The sequence below is a fragment of the Oncorhynchus keta genome, chromosome 26 (genome assembly GCF_023373465.1).
Source record: "Oncorhynchus keta strain PuntledgeMale-10-30-2019 chromosome 26, Oket_V2, whole genome shotgun sequence".
Lineage (NCBI taxonomy): Eukaryota > Metazoa > Chordata > Actinopteri > Salmoniformes > Salmonidae > Oncorhynchus > Oncorhynchus keta.
In genome coordinates, this window is record NC_068446.1 from 6,690,448 (window position 1) to 6,710,633 (window position 20,186).

At 46.8% G+C, this 20,186-nt stretch overlaps 1 protein-coding gene across 3 annotated transcripts; it reads left to right on the forward strand.

Moving 5' to 3' along the window:
- Positions 1–6,348: 6,348 nt before the first annotated feature.
- LOC118358872 (transmembrane protein 125-like) lies at positions 6,349–19,686 on the forward strand. Of its 3 annotated transcripts, XM_035736846.2 has the most exons (4): positions 6,349–7,007; positions 11,386–12,352; positions 12,475–12,681; positions 14,046–19,686. In XM_035736846.2, the coding sequence occupies exon 4, from the start codon at positions 14,342–14,344 to the stop codon at positions 15,020–15,022; it is 681 nt and encodes a 226-aa protein (XP_035592739.1). In that variant the 5' UTR covers positions 6,349–7,007; positions 11,386–12,352; positions 12,475–12,681; positions 14,046–14,341; the 3' UTR covers positions 15,023–19,686. The 3 variants fall into 3 exon arrangements, with proteins under 3 accessions (XP_035592739.1, XP_035592740.1, XP_035592738.1); XM_035736845.2 differs by lacking the exon at positions 11,386–12,352 and having other exon boundaries at positions 6,520–7,007; XM_035736847.2 differs by lacking the exons at positions 11,386–12,352; positions 12,475–12,681.
- The last annotated feature ends 500 nt before the right edge of the window (positions 19,687–20,186 follow it).

A 20,186-nucleotide genomic window follows, 5' to 3' on the forward strand; every position in this document is an offset into this window, starting at 1 on the left:
AAACCAACACATAACCACCACCACCACCACCCTCTCTCCAAACCAATACATAACCACCACCACCACCACCACCCTCTCTCCAAACCAATACATAACCACCACCACCACCCTCTCTCCAAACCAATACATAACCACCACCACCCTCTCTCCAAACCAACACATAACCACCACCACCACCCTCTCTCCAAACCAATACATAACCACCACCACCCTCTCTCCAAACCAATACATAACCACCACCACCACCCTCTCTCCAAACCAATACATAACCACCACCACCCTCTCTCCAAACCAACACATAACCACCACCACCACCCTCTCTCCAAACCAACACATAACCACCACCACCACCCTCCCTCCAAACCAATACATAACCACCACCACCACCCTCTCTCCAAACCAATACATAACCACCACCACCACCCTCTCTCCAAACCAACACATAACCACCACCACCACCACCCTCTCTCCAAACCAATGCATAACCACCACCACCACCCTCTCTCAAACCAACACATAACCACCACCACCACACTCTCTCAAACCAACACATAACCACCACCACCACCCTCTCTCCAAACTAATACATAACCACCACCACCCTCTCTCCAAACCAATACATAACCACCACCACCACCCTCTCTCCAAACCAATACATAACCACCACCACCACCACCCTCTCTCCAAACCAACACATAACCACCACCACCACCCTCTCTCCAAACTAATACATAACCACCACCACCCTCTCTCCAAACCAATACATAACCACCACCACCACCCTCTCTCCAAACCAATACATTACCACCACCACCACCACCCTCTCTCCAAACCAATACATAACCACCACCACGCTCTCTCCAAACCAACACATAACCACCACCACCACCACCACCCTCTCTCCAAACCAACACATAACCACCACCACCACCCTCTCTCCAAACCAACACATAACCACCACCACCACCACCCTCTCTCCAAACCAACACATAACCACCACCACCACCACCACCCTCTCTCCAAACCAACACATAACCACCACCACCACCCTCTCTCCAAACCAACACATAACCACCACCACCACCCTCTCTCCAAACCAACACATAACCACCACCACCACCCTCCCTCCAAACCAATACATAACCACCACCACCACCCTCTCTCCAAACTAATACATAACCACCACCACCCTCTCTCCAAACCAATACATAACCACCACCACCCTCTCTCCAAACCAATACATAACCACCACCACCACCCTCCCTCCAAACCAATACATAACCACCACCACCACCCTCTCTCCAAACCAATACATAACCACCACCACCACCCTCTCTCCAAACCAACACATAACCACCACCACCACCACCCTCTCTCCAAACCAATACATAACCACCACCACCACCCTCTCTCCAAACCAACACATAACCACCACCACCACCACCACCCTCTCCCAAACCAACACATAACCACCACCACCACCCTCTCTCCAAACCAATACATAACCACCACCACCACCCTCTCTCCAAACCAATACATAACCACCACCACCCTCTCTCCAAACTAATACATAACCACCACCATCCTCTCTCCAAACCAATACATAACCACCACCACCACCCTCTCTCCAAACCAATACATAACCACCACCACCCTCTCTCCAAACCAATACATAACCACCACCACCACCACCACCCTCTCTCCAAACCAATACATAACCACCACCACCACCCTCTCTCCAAACCAATACATAACCACCACCACCACCACCCTCTCTCCAAACCAATACATAACCACCACCACCACCCTCTCTCCAAACCAACACATTACCACCACCACCACCACCCTCTCTCCAAACCAATACATAACCACCACCACGCTCTCTCCAAACCAACACATAACCACCACCACCACCACCACCCTCTCTCCAAACCAACACATAACCACCACCACCACCACTCTCCAAACCAACACATAACCACCACCACCACCACCCTCTCTCCAAACCAACACATAACCACCACCACCACCACCACCCTCTCTCCAAACCAACACATAACCACCACCACCACCCTCTCTCCAAACCAACACATAACCACCACCACCACCCTCCCTCCAAACCAATACATAACCACCACCACCACCCTCTCTCCAAACTAATACATAACCACCACCACCCTCTCTCCAAACCAATACATAACCACCACCACCCTCTCTCCAAACCAATACATAACCACCACCACCACCCTCCTCCAAACCAATACATAACCACCACCACCACCCTCTCTCCAAACCAATACATAACCACCACCACCACCCTCTCTCCAAACCAACACATAACCACCACCACCACCACCCTCTCTCCAAACCAATACATAACCACCACCACCCTCTCTCCAAACCAACACATAACCACCACCACCACCACCACCCTCTCTCCAAACCAACACATAACCACCACCACCACCCTCTCTCCAAACCAATACATAACCACCACCACCACCCTCTCTCCAAACTAATACATAACCACCACCACCCTCTCTCCAAACTAATACATAACCACCACCACCCTCTCTCCAAACCAATACATAGCCACCACCACCACCCTCTCTCCAAACCAATACATAACCACCACCACCCTCTCTCCAAACCAATACATAACCACCACCACCCTCTCTCCAAACCAATACATAACCACCACCACCCTCTCTCCAAACCAACACATAACCACCACCACCCTCTCTCCAAACCAATACATAACCACCACCACCACCCTCTCTCCAAACCAATACATAACCACCACCACCACCCTCTCTCCAAACCAACACATAACCACCACCACCACCCTCTCTCCAAACCAATACATAACCACCACCACCACCCTCTCTCCAAACCAATACATAACCACCACCACCACCCTCTCTCCAAACCAATACATAACCACCACCACCCTCTCTCCAAACCAACACATAACCACCACCACCACCACCCTCTCCCAAACCAATACATAACCACCACCACCACCACCACCACCCTCTCCCCAAACCAATACATAACCTCCTCACCACCACCCTCTCTCCAAACCAATACATAACCACCACCACCCTCTCTCCAAACCAATACATAACCACCACCACCACCTCTCTCCAAACCAATACATAACCACCACCACCACCCTCTCTCAAACCAATACATAACCTCCTCACCACCCTCTCTCCAAACCAATACATAACCACCACCACCACCCTCTCTCCAAACCAATACATAACCTCCTCACCACCACCCTCTCTCCAAACCAACACATAACCACCACCACCCTCTCTCCAAACCAATACATAACCACCACCACCACCCTCTCTCCAAACCAATACATAACCACCACCACCACCCTCTCTCCAAACCAATACATAACCTACTCACCACCCTCTCTCCAAACCAATACATAACCACCACCACCACCCTCTCTCAAACCAATACATAACCTCCTCACCACCCTCTCTCCAAACCAACACATAACCACCACCACCACCACCCTCTCTCCAAACCAATACATAACCACCACCACCACCATCTCTCTCCAAACCAATACATAACCACCACCACCACCCTCTCTCCAAACCAATGCATAACCACCACCACCACACTCTCTCCAAACCAATACATAACCACCACCACCACCCTCTCTCCAAACCAAAACATAACCTCTTCACCACCACCACTCCCCCAACACACAGACCCATGCAGTATAAGACCTCCACATCCTAGTCAAATTAATTTAAAGAAAATGTTTACATATTTAAAGTGCCTTTTAGCAGAAGTAATCATTAATGGCATTTTCTTTTTAAAGAAACTTGGAAATAAAAAGTAGAACAATTCCTATTTGAGTTTTTATATATATATTTTGAATGAGATGGGGCCCATTGGAATTTTCAAAAGTGAATGGAGGCTTTTCTTGTCAGGGTGAATCAAATCAATAAGTAATTGTGTCTGACTGGAAATGATGAACGTTTTATGACAAGCTATTCATTAACAAGAACATTGACATTGTTGGGTATTGTTCATCAAAAACCGTTTTCACCCTATTGATTCCATATTGTATAGGCTTGTCAGTAGCCTTTTTGTGTTTTGATTGATGCATGTGGTGTGCATATTTAACGGGGCTGCTCGGTGAAAGGGTATTCCTTTTTACGTTACCGTAAAAACCAACACATTACCACCCCTACAGATTCCCCTCCACCGCCAACCTACCTTCCCTCCAAACCAACACATACCCACCACCACCCCTACAGATTCCCCTCCACCGCCAAGCTACCTTCCCTCCAAACCAACACATACCCACCACCACCCCTACAGATTCCCCTCCACCGCCAACCTACCTTCCCTCCAAACCAACACATACCCACCACCACCACCCCTACAGACCCCCTCCACCGCCAAGCTACCTTCCTCCAAACCAACACATACCCACCACCACCACCCCTACAGATTCCCCTCCACCGCCAACCTACCTTCCCTCCAAACCAACACATACCCACCACCACCCCTACAGATTCCCCTCCACCGCCAACCTACCTTCCCTCCAAACCAACACATACCCACCACCACCCCTACAGATTCCCCCACCGCCAACCTACCTTCCCTCCAAACCAACACATACCCACCACCACCCCTACAGATTCCCCTCCACCGCTAAGCTACCTTCCCTCCAAACCAACACATACCCACCACCACCACCCCTACAGATTCCCCTCCACCGCCAACCTACCTTCCCTCCAAACCAACACATACCCACCACCACCACTACAGACCCCCTCCACCGCCAAGCTACCCTCCCTCCAAACCAATACAAACCACCACCACCACCCTCCCTCCAAACCAATACATAACCACCACCACCACCCCTACAGACCCCCGCCACCGCCAAGCTACCCTCCCTCCAAACCAATAAACAATATAACCACCACCACCACCCTCTCTCCAAACCAATACATAACCACCACCACCCTCTCTCCAAACCAATACATAACCTCCCAATCACCACCTCCACTCCCCCAACACACAGACCCATGCAGTATAAGACCTCCACATCCCAGTCAAATTAATTTAAAGAAAATGTTTACATATTTAAAGTGCCTTTTAGCAGAAGTAATCATTAATGGCATTTTCTTTTAAAGAAACTTGGAAATAAAAAGTAGAACAATTCCTATTTGAGTTTTTATATATATATTTTGAATGAGATGGGGCCCATTGGAATTTTCAAAAGTGAATGGAGGCTTTTCTTGTCAGGGTGAATCAAATCAATAAGTAATTGTGTCTGACTGGAAATGATGAACGTTTTATGACAAGCTATTCATTAACAAGAACATTGACATTGTTGGGTATTGTTCATCAAAAACCGTTTTCACCCTATTGATTCCATATTGTATAGGCTTGTCAGTAGCCTTTTTGTGTTTTGATTGATGCATGTGGTGTGCATATTTAACGGGGCTGCTCGGTGAAAGGGTATTCCTTTTACGTTACCGTAAAAACCAACACATTACCACCCCTACAGATTCCCTCCACCGCCAACCTACCTTCCCTCCAAACCAACACATACCCACCACCACCCCTACAGATTCCCCTCCACCGCCAAGCTACCTTCCCTCCAAACCAACACATACCCACCACCACCACCCCTACAGATTCCCCTCCACCGCCAAGCTACCTTCCCTCCAAACCAACACATACCCACCACCACCCCCACTACAGACCTCCCTCCAGCACCAAGCTACCTTCCCTCCAAACCAACACATACCCACCACCACCACCCCTACAGATTCCCCTCCACCGCCAAGCTACCTTCCCTCCAAACCAACACATACCCACCACCACCCCCACTACAGACCTCCCTCCAGCACCAAGCTACCTTCCCTCCAAACCAACACATACCCACCACCACCCCCACTACAGACCTCCCTCCAGCAACAAGCTACCTTCCCTCCAAACCAACATACAACTACCCCTACAAGACACCCCTCCACCACCAAGCTACCTTCCCTCCAAACCAACACATACCCACCATCACCCCCACTACAGACCCCCGTCCCCCACCAAGCTACCCTCTCTCCAAACCAATACATAACCTCCTCACCACCACTACCCCTCACCCAACACACAGACCCATGCAGTATAAGACCGCCACATCATAATAAACAGAATAAAAAGAACAATATGAACGTTTTTATGACAAACGATTCATTAACAAGACCAATTGACATGGTTGTTTATTGTTAATCCAAAACAGTCTACATCATATTGATTCATTATTTTATAGGCTTGTCAGCAGCCTATTTGTGTTTTGCGTGATGCATGTGATGTGCATATTTAACGGGGCTGCCCGGTGAAATGGTATTCCTTCTTATTACAACCATAATAATGGGATATGGCAACAACGATATGCCTGTCATTCTCTGGCCCTGAAAAAGTATTGGGAAAATCCTATTTTGTCTGTTTGCTCCGTGCTATCTCAACCGTGCACACCCCCCTTCATGAGATGTGGTTATAATTCCAGTCTAGAGCGCGGGCTTTCCTCGTGGGACGTCGGCGAAAGGTCGCGCGCTGCACTGTAGCCCAAGTAGGATAACTGCATACGTGGAGTGTGTCTGAAAGTGTAGCCCGATCAGCTCTCGCCTCCCAAACGGCGTCGCTGCGGCGTCTTGTGACCAGACCTGCAACAGGGATAGTCCACTCGACCTGAGCACTGTTCCGGGAGCGAGAGGCACACACTTTCATCACCCTCAGTGGCTCCACACCGCAGAAATGTAGTCTAGTCAGAGTTGTGCGTTGATTATCGAGACGAGACGGTTTCAAACAGTTTCGGCACGCACCAGATAAGCCGCGGCATATGGTTGGGAATTGGAAATAGCTCCCGGCGCACGAGCGCAGATCTGTGTGTGGAGCGGTTCCGTTTCACGCCACTGAGAAACTGGGATTAAGAGCGACAGCGAACGTGTCAGCAGCACGGACAGGTAAATAACCGTACTGAATATAAATGCCAGACAAACGGCGAATGAATCGCACAGACGTTTCGATAAAATTACCAGTCAAATGACCAAAAGCACGCTGTAACTTTCTATTATAATATGAATCCATCCACCTCTTTTTAGTTTCTTTCTGGGCTACTTAATTGAAGTAGGTAGTCAAACCACTGCATAGACGAGCCTATTTCCCATTTTTAAAATGTCCAGTTAATAGAGGTGAAGGAGTTCCATCATTTGACTGTTATTTAGCTTTAATGACAGCCTAAGGAAATGTGTTACTGTATGTTTATTGAAATGTCCACCATGTCACCATTCTCGTGAGACAATTATCACAGAGTCGGCTACATCGGAGAGTTCGCTCACCGCAGTTGCAACATTGAATTCACATAACCCGATGTATCTTCTGAAAGACTCCAAGCCTATTTTCCTGAAAGTTATCTCCCATGAAAATACATTGCTGCTCATAATTGAGATATTCCTACAAAAAAAATACGTGGGAAATTGGCCACTTGCTTGTCCCCCCATAAAGGTATTTTTAAAATATTTAATCATGGTTATTAGCTGTTTGACGTAAGGTTTAATTATTAGTACATTAACACATAGTGTGAACAGACCAGTGACCTTATGGTACATTTCCTTACAGTCTTGAGTTTAAAAAAAACATACTCCTTATCCTGTCCATTCTTCAGTCTACATATGATGCAAATAATTTAGCATATTCTGTTTTCAGACACATTTATGCCATACTGGAATAGCTGAATAAATATGAACCTTTTATTGACCGACCAAATGGGTGGAACAGGACTGAATTGTCTCGTGTGTTTTGACTTAAGTGAACCAGGAAGTAGCCTATACTGTAACTTGTTTCTGTCAATATCACATCCCACCCTAACCTTTGGACCACAGTGTTAGTGTTGTCCTCCAACCTCTGAACACTGTTATGATGTAGCTGTGTCATGGACGATGACTCCACTTTTATAAAGCTACCATACAAAACAAAGGTCAATGCGTGTTTGTGTATGGCAGGGAGAAACAGAGAGAATGAGAATAGTAAGAATAGAGAATAGTAAGTGAACGGGTGATTAAGGAGCATGCGGGTACAGTGGATGTCGCAAGTTTACGTCCTCGGGCCAAATACATTTAAACTCTGTTTTTCACAATTCCTGACATTTTAACCTAGTAAAAATTCCCTGTTTTAGGTCAGTTGGGATCACCACTTTATTTTAAGAATGTGAAATGTCAGAATAGTAGTAGTAGAGTGATTTTATTTCAGCTTTTATTTCTTTCATCACATTCCCAGTGGGTCAGAAGTTTACATACACTCAATTGGTATTTGGTAGCATTGCCTTTAAATGGTTTAACTTGGGTCAAATGTTTTGGGTAGCCTTCCACAAGCTTCCCACAATAAGTTGGGTGAATTTTGGCCCATTCCTCCTGACAGAGCTGGTGTAACTCAGTCAGGTTTGTAGGCCTCCTTGCTCGCACATGCTTTTTCAGTTCTGACCACACATTTTCTATGGGATTGAGGTCAGGGCTTTGTGATGGCCACTCCAATACTTTGACTTTGTTGTCCTTAAGCCATTTTGCCACGACTTTGGAAGTATGCTTGGGGTCATTGCTTGGGGTCATTTTGAAGACCCATTTGTGACCAAGCTTTAACTTCCTGACTAATGTCTTGAGATGTTGCTTCAATATATCCACATAATTTTCCTTCTCATGATGCCATCTATTTAGTGAAGTGCACCATTACCTCCTGCAGCAAACCACCCCCACAACATGATGCTGCCACCCCTGTGCTTCACGGTTGGGATGGTGTTCTTCAGCTTGCAAGCCTCCCCCTTTTTCCTCGAAACATAACGATGGTCATTATGGCCAAACAGTTATATTTTTGTTTCATCAGACCAGAGGACATTTATCCTAAAAGTACCATCTTTGCCCCCATGTGCAGTTACAAACCGTAGTCTGTCTTTTTTATGGTGGTTTTGGAGCAGTGGCTTCTTCCTTGCCGAACGGCCTTTCAGGTTAAGTCGATATAGGACTCGTTTTACTGTGGCTAAAGATACTTTTGTACCTCTTTTGCACTTTTCGCACCAAAGTACGTTCATCTCTAGGAGATAGAACGTGGCTGTGTGGTCTTATGGTGTTTATACTTGCATACTATTGTTTGTACAGATGAACGTGGTACTTTCAGGTGTTTGGAAATTGCTCCCAAGGATGAACCAGACTTGTGGAGGTCTACACATTTTTTCTGAGGTGTTGGCTGATTTCTTTAGATTTTCCCATGATGTCAAGCAAAGAGGCACTGAGTTTGAAGGTAGGCCTTGAAATACATCCACAGGTACACCTCCAATTGACTCAAATGATGTCAATTAGCCTATCAGAAGCTTCTAAAGCCATGTCATCATTTTCTGACATGACATAATTATCTGGAATTTTCCAAGCTGTTCAAAGGCACAGTCAACTTAGTGTATGTGAACTTCAGACCCACTGGAATTGTGATACAGTGAAATAATCTGTCTGTAAATGTCCTAACCGACTTGCCAAAACTATAGTTTGTTAACAAGACATTTGTGGAGTGGTTGAGAAACAAATTTTAATGACTCCGACCTAAGTGTATGTGAACTTCCGACTTCAACTGTATGTGTGCGTGTCACCGATGTACAGTACCAGTCAAATGTTTGGACACACCTACTCATTCCAGAGTTTTTCTTTATTTTTACTATGTTTCTGCACTTACGAAATAACACACATGGAATCATGTACTAACCAAAAAGTGTCAAACAAATCAAAATATATTTTATGAAGTTCTTCAAATAGCCACCCTTTGCCTTGATGACAGATTTGCACACTCTTGGCATTCTCCAGGTTCACGAGGCAGTCACCTGGAATGTGTTTCAATTAACAGGTGTGCCTCGTTAAAAGTTCATTTGTGGAATTTCTTTCCTTCTTAATGTGTTTGAGCCAATCAGTGGTACTTTGAAGGATCTCATATAAAATAAATGTATTTGTTTAACACTTTTTTTTTTTTTTAGTTACTACATGATTCAATATGTGTTTATTTCATAGTTTTGATGTCGTCACTATTATAATACAATGTAGAAAATAGTTAAAAATAACGAGAAACCCTTGAATGAGTCGGCGTGTCCAAACCGACTGGTACTATAGACACAGATTGTGTTCTGGCTTGTGCTGTGTTAGGTAGGTTGCAGCCTGGAACCCTGTGAGGATCTGGTTGTAGGTTCGTCTCCTGTTTCCCAGAGCAGGGATATGCAAATATGCTGAAGGCTGCCTCTAAACCCACACAGCGACAGCGAGATTAAAAAAATAAAAAATACAAATAAAAAGGAGAAGTTGAACAAAAAAAAACAAATAAGTAAACCAGTTTCCTTTCCTGCAGAGTGGAGCAAGGCAAGGGAGACGAGACGCGAGTGCATGTTAATTGGTGATTTGATTAGTGGTTTAATATGGCAGCTGTGCTCAGTACAGGCATACTGGGGCCATGGACTCAAACTCCCTGTGTTATCAGGCAGGCCGCTAGGAGAAAGCAACGCGGAAAGAGAGCGGAAACAGTCTGCATCCTCGGATAGAAATGCTGTTCAGAACACTTTTCAGAATCGGGGTAGGATTATGATGGGGCATACGGTTACCGTGCGCTTGTGTTCTGTTGTTTCTCCATCCATGTAGCTCAGTTGGTAGAGCATGGCGCTTGTAACGCCAGGGTAGTGGGTTCGATTCCCGGGACCACCCATACGTAGAATGTATGCACACATGACTGTAAGTCGCTTTGGATAAAAGCGTCTGCTAAATGGCATATATTATTTATTATTATTATATATTATCCAGTTTTCAGAAGAGCTAGAGCCAGACGTCTGAGACCAGCAGGCTGGAAATACCAGTGTTTTATGTTTGTACGAGTCTCTTGACAGTCTCCAATTAAAATAGCATTAAAGCAAATTTGGGATGGTGAGACTAAACCTAACTGAACCGAACCTGCCCTCCCAAACCTCGCTACATCTCTCTATCGCCCTTCCTCTCTCATTGCCGACTGAAGGCATCCTTGGTCTGATGTCGAAGGAGGACACAGTGACAAGGAGACCGAGACACAGGCAGTGAGTTGTCCCCTCACTGTGCCTAGCCACAGAGAGGGTCCCCAGGCCCCCGACTGGAAAGTGACAGGAACAGAGACACGGCCTGAATAAAGAACCATTCACAACCTCTGTCTCTTTCTCTCACTCCATCTCTCTCTCCTTCCCTCTCCTTCTCTCTTTTCTGTGTACTTACTAACCTCTCCCCTCCCTCTCTCTCTCCCTCAAACCCTCATTGTCTCTTTTCCCCTCTCTCCACCCACCACGCCACCTCTACCCAGAACATCTCATCTCCAGACGCCTGCCTGCCGCCAGCCCCTAGCAGCACCAGCCTCACAGCCTCCCGGCCCATGGCACTTGGCACTGATTCCCACCACAAGGACAGATGGTGCCAACCCTGACCCCTCTCCTCGCCCGTGGGGGACCACACCGCCCCACAGAGAGACCGCCCATTGACAGGAACAGGAAGAGGGAGCTCCGTCGCCATGGCAAATCCTAGCCCCACATCCTCTCCAAGGGCCTCAGATAAACACGTTCACACAGCAGGACCCCGGTGAGGTCCCTGTTTTGTTTGTCTCCGGCCAATTTGCGCCTTTGAGATTTCACCACCATCAGACTTCTTCTTTAGGCGTTCCATTCCATGCCTGTTTAGACTGTATGAGAATGTGCTCATGGACCAGGACCAGTGCAGGAGTACGACATTAGTTTGCTGAAAGCCAGTGAAACTTCATCCTGTCTGGGACTTCTCCTCTTTCCCTCCTGGCTGGCTTGGCCTCTCAGGCCTGGATGAATTATTAAACAGACTCCACAGCCAAGCTCGGGCTCAGTGCTGCTGGGAGCTCTATAGGCCTCTTTAAACCCTTGCTGATTGAAGGGATCGGAGTCACGGAGTCATAGGTCAAACGACACTGCAAAGAGAAAAGAGGTAGAAGCAGTTTCTGCCGTTTAACTGCAGATCAAAGCAAAACCTCTGCAACTCTCTGGCTCCCTTGACTCTCCTCTCCTCCAGACAGAAGTCAAACAACCACAATTCTGTTTATTCTTTACTGGACATTATTATTATATTGAACCCATTAATACTTGATCTACAGACTGATTACCATATAATGGCTGACTCCTATATTAAAAAAAAAATTTAAAAAAGGGAATAGCACTTCAACATAAAATTAGACACTAATGGCTTGGTGGGATGAATTCAGCAGGGCCAAATAACAGAGGAGGGAATACGGTGTCCCTAAAGCATAGCAGGTAATTGGAGAAAAGCACAGCTTCTCTGTCGAGCCGACCGACAGACTGACCTTCAGGCTGAAAACTCGGAACCAAAAAGGCATGAACTGACTGATTTTTTTTTTTCTTCTTTTTCTCCCAAGGCTTACGGTTATCTCTGGGATTTCATCATCATTATCACAGAGAACATTTGCATAACTGAAATATGCTGCACTGCACACACCTGCCATCAACATTGTTGAGTGCAGACGTTTGGGGGAAGCCATTGTCTGCACCTGTCTGCTAGACAATACGGAAGAGAGACTACAGTAGAGCGCAGGGGGAGAAAACAAGAGGCGCAGATGATAAAGGTATTTATATTGAGGTCCGTGTAATCTGGGTGATATGATGGAGAGGTCAGCTGTGATAAGAGAGAAGGCAGAAAGGCTTAGAGAGAGGGGGGGGGGTATAATGTGTACAGGTGTGTGTGGGTGAGTGCATGCGAGAGAGAGTGAGAGAGAGAGAGGTGTGTGAGGTGTAGGTGTGAGTATTGTTTTTGTCCAGCTCATATGCTTCCTTAATTACTGCCTTCTATTCCTGTTCTGTCAGTGGCATCAGATCCAAACCTGCTGGGATTTAATTAGTGACTCACCAACACTCACACACACTGTACACCATGTTCTCTCACACACACACACACACACACACACACACACACACACACACACACACACACACACACACACACACACACACACACACACACACACACACACACACACACACTGTACACCTCTCTCCCACACACTGCACACCATGTTCTCACACAGTACACACACACACACACACACACACACACACACACACACTGTGTACACCCTGTACACACATCCACCTCACAGTTATGAACTGAAACCACGGCGAACATTGGGAGTCCAATAAACACAATGCGCTCTGTGTAATTAAGTATCCCTTCACTTCACACCTCATGTGAACGCCTTGTCTCAGTGTGAGTCCCTGTGTGTTGGTGATGAGGGCTCATCACACCCTGCCGCTGTTCAGCTCCGGCAGACAGGTCGTGTTTGTGTAAGCAGGCCTGCCGCTCTGCGCCTCGCCTCGCGCCTCGGCTCGCGCTGCTGACTTTGATAGTAAACACGCTGACAGGCTTTTAAAGACGAGCTGTCTGCGGCATAACCTTGAGAGTCGCTGGGACTACAGGGACAGCTTATTGATAAAGGGATGAATACTTCGGCCCCTTTGTCGCTTGCGCCGCTATCTTAGAAACATCACCCCCGGGGGAATAAACAAGAGGTTGCTTTTGCTCACAACACGGAGGACGAGACCTGGGTTACTACACATAGCTACAGGGTGCTGGTCTGCATGCACAGGAGGAGTGAACTGTAAAGATGACAGGCCATGGTATGAGAGGGAGAGAAAGGTGCGGAATAGAAAGTGTGTGTTGCGTGTTCGATTAGCCTATGATAGTGGTCTCACCTGATTGCCTCTGTACACATTTGCGGAGTAAGAATGAGGGGGTTTCAGGTTGCCATTTCAGCAGTATGGTTTCAGTCAGTCCAAACACCTCTCTCTGCAGGCTACCTCTATATGGCAGGAGCTCTACTGTTTACAGCTGCTGTGAAGATGGCATATGCCGCAGTGTGTATGTATGTATGTGTGTGTGTGTGCATGCATGTCAGCAGGTGGCTCTTATCTTCCCTGTCTCTCCTCTCCCCAGGTATCTATCAGGCTCCATCCTGGTCCCATAGCTCTGAGGGTTCAGTGACGGGCTGTCCTCTCAGGCTGCAGTGGATTACATGAGGGAACCTGTGATCCACAAATAATACCTGTAATCCAGTGAGAAGGAACTGTGATCCGGAGAGAGGCCCAGTGATCGATCCACCAAGGGCTGCTGTGATTCACTGAGGACTGAGAGTTTCAGAGAGAAGGAACTATGGCCCGGCACTGAGCGTACCAGTGGTCCAGGTTGTGTTCCGCCGTGCCGAGCGTGGCCGTCAGGCTGGGAGAATCAGGATGCCAGAGCTGGAGGACTTCCCCCCGATACGGGATGACCAGCCGGTTGGTCCTGACCCGAACCAGATCCAGCGCAGCATACTGGACGAGCAGGTAGAGCTGTGGTGGTTCCGCGACCCGGCCAAGTCTCTGCTGTGCTACGCCGTCGCCGTCCTACTCATCCTGGGCTGCGGCCTGGGAGGCATACTCCTCCTCTCCACCACGACCAGCTTCTCCAGTGACTGGCGCATGGGAGCGGGCATGGCTCTGTGTCTCTTAGCCCTGGCCGTCCTGCTCAAACAGCTCCTGAGCTCCGCCGTGCAGGACATGAACTGTGTCCGCAGCCGGAGGCGGATCGATATCCTGAAGAGCGGAGGGCTGTCGGATCTGTTAGTGGTTCTCATCACAGGGCTGTGTCTGGTGGTCTGTGGGGCCGTACTGCTGAAGCTGGCACTAGGACACCACATGCCCAAGCCCGGCGTAGCCCTTAATGATATGTACATCTCTGGGGTGGTGTTGTTAGCTGGAGGAGGGTCAGTGGTGGTGGGGGTGGGAGTGTACACGGGGCTGGTGTTCCTGTTGGAGAGGACGTGGCCGGGACAGAGGTTCAGGGATAGGGCCATGGGGGTGTTCACTATCTCTGGACGACACATGGAACAGGGTAGGAGGGAGACCACCTCCAGCTTGGCTAACCTCATCTGACCTGACCACCAGAGACATGGCATGGGATAGGTAGCCCGAAACAGCAGATGACCGCAACACTCATATGGCCCAGATCTTATCCATATATGGGCACTTTGGAGGGTTGGAATTTATTGGTCCGCTCTGGCTTGAGATTGGTGGGCTTAGTTGCTGGGCCCCATTTGGTGTGAACGTGGGCCACATCCACCTTGTTGTCTGGGAGGAACCAATGGACATCACATGTGAAAATGGAATTTGAGCAACGTGGCCGCCTTTGGAGCAACTAAGTATCAATTCAATTTTGCAGGTCCATGAATTGCAATATGGGATAGAGAGCTGTGTCTACACAACATGTGCTATTTTAATGATTCATGCATTGGCCGTCCTTGGATAATTACTTATTGAGATGGAACCCCAGCAGAGCACTGCTCTCTATAATGTGAAATAAACAGAATGACAGTGACACAGACACTGGTCCCGGACACAGAACAAAGATTAAGATTCATAATGTGTCTAATCTAATAGTATCATCCACTACAAAGCAGTTGGTGAAAAAGCTGCTGTATGGAATAATCATATCAATGTAAACAGGTTACTGTACGAAGTGATTTCCTGATAAATGTCACATTTTGTCACCTTTTTATGTCACAGGTTTACAGCTGTGTTGGGTAGTCAAAGGCCTTGCAACTCTACGAAGAATCTGAGGAGAATGCCGTTGTCGCCTGGTTGAATGGTACAATATGGTTTAATTGAACAAAGCATCTGTGTGTTTGCGTGTGTGTCTGGCCCTCGCAACTCCTTATCAGGCAGTACATGTGAGCTGTCTGTCGCTCAGAGACAATAGGGGTCACTGAGGCGGCCATTGCCGTTGTACCGACGGCCGGCCAGGCCAATGGACAATGGGCAGGCTGTGGATCGTAAGGGGTTGGCGTCGCCCAGTACGGCTTTCTCTTACCACCCTCTAACACACACACACACACACACACACACACACACACACACACACACACACACACACACACACACTGTGTCTCTGTCTCTGCTGTGCAATGCTATGCAGGACATGCTCTTTAGGTGGTGGTGCCAAATAGGTTTGTGCATTCACTACAGAGAGTGTGAGAGACGACCGCCATGAAACAGTGATGGGAGAGGAAGTGAGAAAGAGAACAGTACAATATAGCGACAGGAGAGAAACCAGACGAGAAAGAGAGACCGAGCTAAACCCTCAGGTGCAGTCCACCTTTCAGGCCATAGGGGGTTCATACTCACAAACTTGTGCTTAAACTGGCAGTTTAGACCTTAGGTTTAAAATGTCTATCTGCTAGCTTTTCTCATAGGCAAACCTGGCACAATTGGCCATCTGGCTACCATGAGTCATTTGTATAGTGAATAAAAATATAAAAACGCAGCATGTAAAGTGAAATAAAAATAAATGATGACCCCAAATTTTCCATACAAGCTTATTTCTCTCAAAGTTTGTGCACACATTTGTTTACATCCCTGTTAGTGACCATTTCTCCAGGTGAGGCATATCAAGAAGCTGTTAATTTAGCATGATAATTACACAGGTGCACTTTGTGCTGGGGACAATAAAAGCATGCATGCAAAACATGCAGTTTTGTCACACAACACAATGCCACGGATGTCTCAAGTTTTGAGGGAGTGTGCAATTGCCATGCTGACTGTAGGAATGTCCACCAGAGAAGTTGCCAGATCATTGAATGTTAATTTCTCTACCATAAGCTGCCTTTAATGTCGTTTTAGAGAATATGGCAGTAAGCCTAACTGGCCTTACAACTGCAGACCACGTGTAACCACGCCAGCCCAGGACCTCCACATCCAGCTTCTTCACCTGCGGGATTGTCTGAGAACAGCCACCCGGGACAGCTGATGGGTTCGCACAACCAAAGAATTTCTGCACAAACTGTCAGAAAACGTCTCAGGGAAGCTCATCTGCGTGCTCGTTGTCCTCACCAGGGTCTTGACCAAATGTGCAGTTCAGCGTCGTAACCGACGTCAGTGGGCAAACGTTCACCTTCGATGGCTACTGGCACGCTGGAGAAGTGTGCTCTTCGCGGACGGATCCCAGTTTCAACTGTACTGGACAGATGTCATACAGCGTATGTGGGGCGATTGGTTTGCCGATGTCAACATCGGGCGCGGTGCCAGGATTTCTTTCTCTCCCGGTGCTAAGGGGGGGGCTTGACCAATACGTGGGGGTGCTAAGAACATTTTCAGGACTATTTACAAGTGCATTTATTCCTGACAATTGTGCATTGGTAATAATGTTTCGGATGAAATGGCTATCACAAGGTCAGAAATGAAATGACTAATATCCAAAGTGCAGCCACAACGAGAAGTGCAATGCATTTAGCCGATGCCTGTTAACTGTGCACACACTTGTAAAACGAACTGGCTATCAGCACAATCTTAGTGATTATATTTCTATTGCAAACAAAAATAACTTGTAGGCTGATGACATGCATGCGTCCGGCTGTGCATTGGTTATAATGTTACCAATTAAATGAAAGGAATAATATACGCGTTGCAGCCACAATGAGAAGTGTGTTGACCCCTTGCCTGTCAACTTTGCCCACATGGTGTAAAACGAGCTGGCTGTCATCACAATCTTTAGCGATTTTCTATTTCTATTGCAAACATACTTGTAGGCCGACTGGCCGACAATATGCATGCATCTTCTTGTTCCATCCAGATCAGCGCGATTGAATCATGTTCCCACCACCGGACAGGCGCGCTCTGTCAATGAATAAAAGGTCTTTCAGTTACTCCCCAAGTGTTTGTTTTATAGAAGGACGATACGTTGTTGAGTCTATACTCTTCTCGACATCCAGGGCCCTGGTTCTTTCTGCGTGTTATGGACAGGCAGGCAAGCTTGCTGAGTCAAGGGTTTGCCCAGTATTTCATTCTGTATATCATGATGCGTGCACTTAGCATTTCAGTGGTCCTTCTGTAGCTCAGTTGGTAGAGCATGGCGCTTGTAACGCCAGGGTAGTGGGTTCGATTCCCGGGACCACCCATACGTAGAATGTATGCACACATGACTGTAAGTCGCTTTGGATAAAAGCGTCTGCTAAATGGCATATATTATTATATTAGGATTATCTGAGATTTTCTTTGTCGAATTTGCCTCTGACCTGTAAAAGTTCAAGGAAGTTTCCCTCTCTGTGAAAGTCCCTGGTATGCAGTAAAATGCAATGACTCCACAACTGCTCTCATATATTCTCTGTTCTCTATCTTTCTGAATAGTCCACTCATTCCATATTTATGCTCCACACTAGCATTGTGTGTCTTGAACAAACTTGTGTCCTTCTTCCAGTTCTGGTAGCCATCGTGGGTAAATGCTGCCTTCTCTCCACCATAGTTTCTTGGATGTTGAAAATGGCGGCATGCAAAGCAGAAAGCACAGTCCTTTTGAGATAGAATATTCCAGCCATTTGTAATCCTCATACCATCTACGATTGAAGTAGCGATCCTGCTGTCCAACTTTTGTGGCTGGATGAAGCCGAAGAAGAGAGCGCCTTGGTTCTTCAACCAGGTGACTGGCTTAAATCAGAGGGAGTGGTGGCTGTGCTATCAGTGCAGCTAACGGTGGCTTTGGAGCAGCTAGCAGTGACTAACTGCTCTGGTGCTCCCTCGCGTCGTGGCTCACGATTTTTTTCTCTCTCCGACTCTCCGACTCATCTTTCTTATCTCCCTCTTCTTCGGCCCCCTCAAACAGGGTCTGGATTTTCATTTTCTACACTCTTCTCTTGATCAGAAAACAGTCCATTGCAATGAGGCGAGATGGGTGACTAGCTAGCTAGAAGTTAGCACACACCAGACACACGTCATAGGGGACACGAGCACGCAGCCAGGGATCGGATTGGAACAGAATCTCTGGTTATTAACTTTGACATATTTCTTTATTTAAAAAAAAATACTAATGCTTTTGAGGGGGGCTTAACTGGGGCTATGCAGATTTGTGATGTAGCTATAACCTCCCCTAGCCCCGGTGTAGCTCCGTGCCTGGTCAACATCGTGAACAGAGTGTCCCTTGGTGGGGTTATGGTATGGGCAAACAAACTACGGACAATGAATACAATTGCATTTTATCGATGGCAATTTGAGTGCACAGAGATACCGCGACGAGATCCTGACGTTCATTGTCGTGCCATCACCTCATGTTTCAGCATTATAATGCACTGCCCCATGTTGCAAGGATCTGTACACAATTCCTGGAAGCTGAAAATGTCCCAGTTTTTCCATGGCCTGCATACTCACCAGACAAGTGATCATGTTTGGGATGCTCTGGATCGATCTATACGACAGTGTTCTCACCAATATCCAGCAAATTCACACAGCCATTGAAGAGGAGTGGGACGACATTCCACAGGCCACAATCAACAGCCTGATCAACTGTGTTGTGCTGCATGAGGCAAATGGTGGTCACACCAGATACTGACTGGTCTTCTGATCCACGCCCCTACTTTTTTTGTAAAAAGGTACAGTATCTGTGACCAACAGATGCATATCTGTATTCCCAATAATGTGAAATCCATAAATTAGGGCCTAATGAATTTATTTGAATTGACTGATTCCCTTATGAACTGAAACTTTGAAATTGTTGCATTTATATTTTTGTTCAGTGTATGTTCGGTAACAAAATAAAGAATCTTAAAATGGTAGAGACACGATCCAATTGCATTTCTTCTTACTAGGTCTTACTTGGCCACCAGAGGTCGTTCCCCTTGGTCTGTTTATTTTTTTACATTTTTAATTTCACCTTTATTTAACCAGGTAGGCTAGTTGAGAACAAGTTCTCATTTGCAACTGCGACTTGGCCAAGATAAAGCATAGCAGTGTGAACAGACAACACAGAGTTACACATGGAGTAAACAATTAACAAGTCAATAACACAGTAGAAAAAAAGTCTATATACATTGTGTGCAAAAGGCATTAGGAGGTAGGCGAATAATTACAATTTTGCAGATTAACACTGGAGTGATAAATGATCAGATGGTCATGTACAGGTAGAGATACTGGTGTGCAAAAGAGCAGAAAAGTAAATACAGTGGGGCAAAAAAAGTATTTAGTCAGCCACCAATTGTGCAAGTTCTCCAACTTAAAAAGATGAGAGACCTGTAATTTTCATCATAGGTACACTTCAACTATGACAGACAAAATG